This window comes from Aquarana catesbeiana, linkage group LG01, assembly GCF_042186555.1.
Source record: "Aquarana catesbeiana isolate 2022-GZ linkage group LG01, ASM4218655v1, whole genome shotgun sequence".
Lineage (NCBI taxonomy): Eukaryota > Metazoa > Chordata > Amphibia > Anura > Ranidae > Aquarana > Aquarana catesbeiana.
This window is the reverse complement of record NC_133324.1, coordinates 934,250,293-934,258,900: the sequence shown is the minus strand read 5'-3', so window position 1 is coordinate 934,258,900 and position 8,608 is coordinate 934,250,293. Positions and strand designations below refer to the sequence as shown.

The 8,608-nt window shown below is 46.8% G+C and overlaps 1 protein-coding gene across 1 annotated transcript in view; it reads left to right on the top strand.

The window, feature by feature from the left end:
- The first annotated feature begins 303 nt into the window (after positions 1 to 303).
- Positions 304 to 8,608, top strand: part of SFXN5 (sideroflexin 5) — a 367,837-nt gene continuing 359,532 nt past the window's right edge. Inside the window, exon 1 of the mRNA XM_073611062.1 lies at positions 304 to 560. Within this exon, the coding sequence (XP_073467163.1) occupies positions 441 to 560 (120 nt within the window). The 5' untranslated portion in view covers positions 304 to 440. The remainder of the gene's footprint in view (positions 561 to 8,608) is intronic.

Genomic DNA, 8,608 nt, shown 5'->3' with positions numbered 1-8,608 from the left:
TGGGCAGAAGACAAAGTGTTAAATCTGTTGTTTTTTTTTTTCAAAAATTACAGGTTCGCTTTAAAGAACAGCGCTGACTGGTTGCTCTTGGCAACAGATGCCGCTCAGTTCCCCGGATGTGAGGGGGTGGGGACACCAGGAACAGCGGGCACGTCTGTCCTCCCCTCCCACAATTCTCCGCCAATCCAGTAACGTAGGGGGCAGCAACGAGCCAATCACACTAAAGAAGAGGCGGAGAGGGGCGTGGCCAGGTGACCATCTATTGTATGGGGAGGGGGGCGTGTGCGGATGCATCGCGGCGGCGCAGTCTGAGGCAGTGGGCGTGGCCGGTCACCTAGCAGCGGGCCGTAGTGGAGGAGGGAGGAACCTGTCAGACAGCAGCAGAGGAGGGGGCGGGGCCTGTCCCGCTCGGCAGTAGTAGAGGTATCGGCAGCCGGGGGATGAGTGCAGGAGGAGCCTCCCCGCCAGGACTACAGCTCCCGGCAACCCCCGCGGCGAGGACAGCCAGGGACATGGCGGACGTGCCCCCGTTCGTGCTGGGGAGGCCTCGCTTCGGGCAGGTGAGTGAGATGGGGGGGCGCCGCTCTCACTTCAGGGAACGGGGGCGCGCCGGTAGTGTGGGGCGCGTGCCCTGTGTTGTGCCGGCCGGCTCCGCCCCCGTATCTTAGTCTTTGCTCTTCTCATTGGCTGGGTGAGGTGACAGTCACGAGCTGGGCAGAAACACAGTGGGCAAAGGACGAGTGAGGATTGGCGGTCTGAGACTGGTGTGGGCGGGGTTTGCTGAAGGGGGCGTGGAAATGTCACTGACTGCTATAGAGGAGAGCTGTGTCCTATAGAGGTGTATATACACCCTACAGAGGAGATCTGTGTCCCATAGAGGTGTATATAGAGGAGAGCTGTGTCCTATAGAGGTGTATATACACCCTACAGAGGAGGTCTGGGTCATTTAGAGGTGTATATAGAGCAGGTCTGTGTCCTATAGAGGTGTATATAGAGGAGGTTTGTGTCCCATAGAGGTGTATATACACCCTACAGAGGAGATCTGTCCTATAGAGATGTATATACACCCCACAGAGTAGGTCTGGGTCCTATAGAGGTGTACGTAGAGGAGGTCTGTGTCATATAGAGGAGGTCTGGGTCCTATAGAGGTGTATATACACCCTGCAGAGGAGATCTGTCCTATAGAGGTGTATATACACCCCACAGAGTAGGTCTGGGTCCTGTAGAGGAGGTCTGGGTCCTATAGAGGTGTATATACACCCTGCAGAGGAGAGCTGTGTCCTATAGAGGTGTATATACACCCTATAGAGGAGATCTGTGTCCCATAGAAGTGTATATAGAGGAGATCTGTGTCCTATAGAGGTGTATATACACCCTGCATAGGAGGTCTGGGTCATATAGAGGAGGTCTGGGTCCTATAGAGGTGTATATAGAGGAGGTTTGTGTCCCATAGAGGTGGCTATACACCCTACAGAGGAGATCTGTCCTATAGAGGTGTATATACACCCCACAGAGTAGGTCTGGGTCCTATAGAGGTGTACGTAGAGGAGGTCTGTGTCTTATAGAGGTGTATATAGAGGAGGTCTGGGTCCTATAGAGGTGTATATACACCCTGCAGAGGAGGTCTGGGTCCTATAGAGGTGTATATGGAGGAGAGCTGTGTCCTATAGAGGTGTATATACACCCTGCAGAGGAGATCTGTCCTATAGAGGTGTATATACACCCCACAGAGTAGGTCTGGGTCCTGTAGAGGAGGTCTGTGTATATAGAGGAGGTCTGGGTCCTATAGAGGTGTATATGTAGGAGAGCTGTGTCCTATAGAGGTGTATATACACCCTGCAGAGGAGATCTGTGTCCTATAGAGATGTATATACACCCTACAGAGGAGGTCTGGGTCCTATAGGGTCTGGGTCCTATAGAGGTGTACAGTGAGGAAAAAAAGGTATTTGATCCCCTGCTGATTTTCTACGTTTGCCCACTGACAAAGAAATGATCAGTCTATCATTTTAATGGTCGATTTATCATAACAGTGAGAGACAGAACAACAACAAAAAATATCCAGAAAAACGCTTTTCAAAAAAGTTATAAATTGATTTGCATTTTAATGAGTGAAATAAGTATTTGATCCCCTATCAATCAGCAAGATTTCTGGCTCCCAGGTGTCTTCTATACAGGTAAAGAGCTGAGATTAGGAGCACTCCATTAAAGGGAGTGCTCCTAATCTCAGCTTGTTATCTGTATAAAAGACACCTGTCCACAGAATCAATCAGATTCCAATCTCTCCACCATGGCCAAGACCAAAGAACTGTCCAAGGATGTCAGGGACAAGATTGTAGACCTACACAAGGCTGAAATGGGCTACAAGACCATCGCCAACCAGCTTGGTGGGAAGGGTGACAACGGTTGGTGTGATTATTTGCAAATTGAAGAAACACAAAATAAAATAACTGTTAATCTCTCTTGGTCTGGAGCTCCATGCAAGATCTCACCTCGTGGAGTTTCAATGATCATGAGAACGGTGAGGAATCAGCCCAGAACTACACAGGAGAACTGTGTCAATGATCTCAAGGCAGCTGGGACCATAGTCACCAAGAAAACAATTGGTAACACACTACACCATAAAGGACTGAAATCCTGTAGCGCCCGCAAGGTCCCCCTGCTCAAGAAAGCACATGTACAGCTCCGTCTGAGATTTGCTAATGAACATCTGAATGATTCAGAGGAGAACTGGGTGAAAGTGATGAGACCAAAATCAAGCTCTTTGGCATCAACTCAACTTGCCTTGTTTGTAGGAGGAGGAATGCTGCCTATGACCCCAGAAACACCATCCCCACCGTCAAACATGGAGATGGAAACATGCTTTGGGGTCATTTTTCTGCTAAGGGGACAGGACAACTTCACTGCATCAAAGGGACGATGGACGGGGCCATGTACCATCAAATCTTGGGTGAGAACCTCCTTCCCTCAGCCAGGGCATTGAAAATGGGTCAAGGATGGATATTACAGCACGACAATGACCCAAAACACACGTCCAAGGCAAAGGAGTGCCTCAAGAAGAAGCACATTAGGGTCCTGGAGTGGCCTAGCCAGTCTCCAGACCTTAATCCTATAGAAAATATGTGGAGGGAGCTGAAGGTTCGAGTTGCCAAACGTCAGCCTGAAAACCTTAATGACTTGGAGAGGATCTGCAAAGAGGAGTGGGACAAAATCCCTCCTGAGATGTGTGCAAACCTGGTGGCCAATTACAATAAACGTCTGACCTCTGTGATTGCCAACAAGGGTTTTGCCACCAAGTATTAAGTCATGTTTTGGGAAGGGGTCAAATACTTATTTCACTCATTAAAATGTAAATCAATTTATAACTTTTTTGAAATTAGTTTTCTGGATATTTTTGTTGTTATTCTGTCTCTCACTTTTATAATAAACCAACCATTAAAGCAGGGGATCAAATACTTTTTTTTTTTTCCCTCACTGTATGTATATCCTACAGAGGAGATCTGGATCCTATAGAGGTGTATATACACCCTACAGAGGAGGTCTGTGTCCTATAGAATTGTGTATATACACCCTACCGAGGAGGTCTTGGTCCTATAGAGGTGTATATACACCCTACAGAGGAGGTCTGGGTCCTATAGAGGTGTCTTCATCCTATATAGCTGGTATGTGTCCTGTAGAGTGGACAGTCAGGAGTAATGGCATGGAGATCTTGCTGGCAGTTTCCACCGAGGAGATAGTAGAAGCCATTAGGACACCCATCCACCAGACACTGTCCATTACGGAAATCTCACTTCTGGGGGGGGGTTGATCCTTTAAGTCTCACTCTTCGTAGTACATGGAATTGTTGGGCTCATGACTGAAGGTGTGTGAGATCTCTCGGAGTTTCCTCTAGCTACCATTCTGTGTCTTCAGACAGATCTTATTTCAGACACTTTTGGCCCTAAGGCTTTCGGATCGTCTGATGATGGTTTCTCCGCCCCGGTTGTCCTCTGTACAGTGCAGACTTTATAGAAGGCTATAAAATTCCAGTTTGTGGAGCTATAAACCAGTAAATTCTGTTACTAATTAGATGTGCTTCAATGCAGCTTCTCTGTGGATAGTACACAGGTTTAAAGTGTACATGTCCTGACCTATAACACATTAAGCTGGTACCACTATCTTCTACAGCAGTGTCAAACTTTATTTAATCGCAGGCCATGTCAGCATTATAGTTGCCCTCAAAAAGACAGTTATATCTCTATGATTAGACGTCCAGATCACCTCCTGCATTATAAGCCTCACCCTGTGCTGTGGCTGGAAAGAAGCTGGGGGGGGAGCTGGGAAGCAGAAAGTGCATGGTCTGGAGGAAGACCAGAGGAGTGCTGGAGTCAGCTGAATGGCGGGACCAGGGGAAGCAGAGATGAGGGGATGCTGAGGCTGCATAGAGAGTGGCAGGATCTGGTGGAGGAGTTCTGTCCTCTCTGGTGCCTACTGCTGAGGTGGGTGGGGGAACTGGGAAGCAGAAAGTACAGGGACTGGAGGAGGACTGGAGTTAGCTGCCATAGTCTGCTGAATGCTGAGACCAGGGGAATCCTAGATGAGGGGGTGCTTCTGGCTCTGGGGGCACCCAAGCCGCAGCTCCATGTGTCCATTCAGCTGAGCTTCGTCCTCGCCCCCTCTCTCTCTCCTGATTGGCTATCTGAGTTTGATTGGCAGCAGAACCGTTAAACTATTGCAAAACCGTCAGTGTGGCCGTCCTCTCAAGGTCCTTTTTACTGGTGACCCAAGCCCACTTTTCGTATAGCCTCAAGGGTTGCTATTTCTTAACCACTTGCCGCCCGCCCACCGTCAAATGATGGAGGGACGGTGTGGCCCTCCTTCTGGGTGGATGTCATGTGACGGCACACCCAAACGCCCACGGGGGGTGCGCAGGGTTTGAGGCTCTTTAACCATGTGATCGGGTGTGTCCAATAACAGCCGGTCACAACTAAATACAGGAAGTGACGGTAATGGGCTTGCCTCACACAGAGTGTGGCAAGGAGAGCCTATCGGTGGCATCTCCTCACAAGGGACATCAGAACAGGTAATCAGGGCACTGATCATCAGTGCCCTGTTACAAAAAAGCGCAACCAGTGCCAGCAATTAGTTCCCATTAGTGATGCCAGTCAGTGCTGCCCACCAGTGCCACCTATCAGTGCCCATATGTGCGGAATATTAGAGCCTTCTCATCACTGGCACCTCATCAGCGCACATCACTGAAGGAGAAAAATTACTTATTTACAAAATTTACTGTCAAAAACTAAAACATTTATTTATTTATTTTGTGTTTTTTTTTTTTTTTTTTTTTTTTTTTTTTTCCCCAGAAAAAAAAAAAAAAAACAGTGGTGATCAAATGCCACCAAAAGAAAGCTCTATTTGTGTAAACAAAATGATACAAAAATGTGTTTTGGGTACAGTGTTGTATGACCACGCAATTGTCATTCAAAGTGTGAGAGCACTGAAAGCTGAAAATTGGCCTGGGCAGGAAGAGGGTATAGGTGCCCTGTATTGAGGTGGTTAACCACGTCTCTCTCTTTGAATGACAGCGCCCCTCCATTTATTTACCCAATTTTCAGCCTCTATCTTTGTGGAAGCTTGAAGCTCTGTCGTTCTCCCTCCTGTCCTATGATGTTAAATGCATTAATGTCTCCCAATCATATCTTACCATAGGGCCTCTATGCGCCCTCCCCCAATGGTAGTTCAAGCACCTTGCTTAGTCTGTAATTGCGGAGCTGTATCTGTTATTGTGTGTAATTTTTGCTTTGATTTTTTTTTTTTTTTTTTCTGTCTGGCAGTGGTTTCCTCCACTGTCTTTTGATGTAATTTGAATATTCAATAAAAATAAAATATATATATTTATATATAAAAAAAATATATAAATATTATTATATTATATATTTTTTAACCTCCCCATTCTATATGAGAAAATTTATTTTCTCCAAAAATTATATTGAAATGAAACAAATAATTGTCAGAAAATACGTAAAGAGTGAAAACTGAAGTCTGCTTTTATTGGTGGCCAGTGGAGAAGGTCCCTTATGTTTATGGTTCAAAGGAGAAGGACTCTATTACACTGGTGACCAATGCATAGAATGTCCCTTTTATATTGGAGGTCGGTGGCAAGAAATGGCCCAGTACATTGGTGGTTAGTGGAAAGAATACTGCTTACATTGGGGATCAATGGGAAAGAATTGCCAGTGCATTGGTGGTCGGTGGGAAGAATGTTGCTTACGTTGGGGATCGTGGGAAATGGTGGCCCAGTATGTTGGTGGTCAGTGGAAAGACTGACCAGTTCTATTTGGAGGAGAGTGGAAGAATGGCCAATATAATTGGTGATCAGTGAGAAGAATGCCCGGATATATTGTGGGGTCTTTGTGAAGATTGCCCTGATACTTTTGGCTTCATTTAGAATAATGCCATCCTTCTAGAGAGCTAAAAAGATAATTGATGACCGTGGTTACTTACCTAAGAGACAATAGTACAGGCTTCTTCTGGATGACCGTGGTTACTTCCCTGGGAGACAATAGTACAGGCTTCTTCTGGTTGACCGTGGTTACTTCCCTGGGAGACAATAGTACAGTCTTCTTCTGGTTGACCGTGGTTACTTCCCTGAGAGACAATAGTACAGGCTTCTTCTGGTTGACCGTGGTTACTTCCCTGAGAGACAATAGTACAGGCTTCTTCTGGTTCTCAACTGATGTTGGTTGTAACATGACAAAATGTGGAAAATTTCAAGGGGTATGAATACTTTTTTTCAAGGCACTGTAAATACCTTTTTGTGTGCACGCAGTAATCCTGTCCACTGTGGCTTCCAGAAAATAAATGAAAGTTCCCCCAAGGGCCCCATCAGTTCAGCAGCAGGGACCGGGGATAGAGAGGGGACTGTTTCCTCATTTTTGGGAGAAAGTGAAATAGTGTTTCATGATGCGGCTCCCGACAATGAAATTATTTATCAATTTATAGAAGGGGCTGGCCTTGAACTTTAATTGTCTGGAGCCACGGCATTGGAGGATTAGTCCGCCTGATCCCGAAAAATTATTAAGTAGTCCCCTCTCTGTCCTCGGCCCCTGACTCTGAACTGATGATGCCCAGGGAACTTTTATTTAATTGCTGGGAGCTACGGCCCATGAGATTACTTTGCATGCACCCACAGCTATTTAAAGAGTCCCCACTCTGCCCCCAGTTAAACTGATGGGGCCCAGGCCTGGTACAGAAGGGGGCCAGTTCTTAAACCCCCCCCCCCCCCTTCATTCATTGGTGGCCCTTAGCAGAGGTTACCCTCAGTGCAGATTAACATTTTTAGAATGTTATCTCTTCAAAGTCTTGACCACTTCTTGAGCCTTCTTATTGATTCTTTAACATGGCCACATTGACCAGTCAGGGAGCAGAAGGAGGCAAAGCTGAACTTGACTTTTTTTCACATAAGTTGTATTTTGCCTCTTTAAATGTACTGCTTGCTTTGACTTGTGGTTTTCACTGAAGGTGACATCTGCTTCGCATTAGGTTTTTTATTTATTTAGTATGTTTGAAAGCACAGGCTTATAGGCTGCACAGGTACCTCCAACAAATGTGGCAGTTTCTGTAAAGGTTAGGTTACTCTTATGCCGCGTACACACGGTCGGACTTTTCGTCTACAAAAGTCCGACAGCCTGTCCGACAGACTTCCGGCGGACTTTCGGCGGACTTGCAGCAGACTTTCTAACGAACGGACTTGCCTACCCACGACCACACAAAAGTCCGACGGATTCGTACGTGATGACGTACACCGGACTAAAATAAGGAAGTTCATAGCCAGTAGCCAATAGCTGCCCTAGCATGGGTTTTTGTCCGTCGGACTAGCACACAGACGAGCGGATTTCGGGGTCCGTCGTAGTTACGACGTAAAGATTTGAAGCATGTTTCAAATCTAAAGTCCGTCGGATTTGAGGCTGAAAAAGTCTGCTGAAAGTCCGGAGAAGCCCACACACGATCGGATTACCAGCCAGCTTTAGTCCGTCGGCGTCCGTTGGACTTTTGTAGACGAAAAGTCCGACCGTGTGTACGCGGCATTAGTGTTAACCTAAAGAAAAAAAAACAAAAAACAAAAGATCCTGTTCCTTTAAAGCATGTTATTTGCCCCTTTCTATCACCTGAAATACCTGGCTGATCCTGCTTGGTTCTGCCTCCCCCCGTAAAGTGACCACGGTTTATCATGGCTGCTGAGCCCTGACACTGTGGTCAGTTTACGTGCCTCTGTCATCCGCAGCTCTGCTATCTCTCCTCTGTGCTCTCCTCTGTCCTCTCCCCCCTCCCCTCCCTGCCTGTCAGCTCCATGTCCGCCCCCTCCCCTCCTGCTGCTGAAATTACTGTTACAGGTTTACAGTATCTTCTCTTGTTTGTTAATGTAATCTGCCCTGTGTCTGTGCCTTATTAAAAAAAAAAAAAAAAAAAAAAAAAAAAAAAAAAAAAATGCAGCTATATACCTGATTTCAGAGCGCTGATCGGCACTCACGTATCACAACACCTCTCTCCTCCCCTCCTAAATTACATCAGCGGGGGATCCTCGGCCCCACCTGCTGCAGCTGTCAGGCTGAGAGAGGAGAGAGGCGGTGGG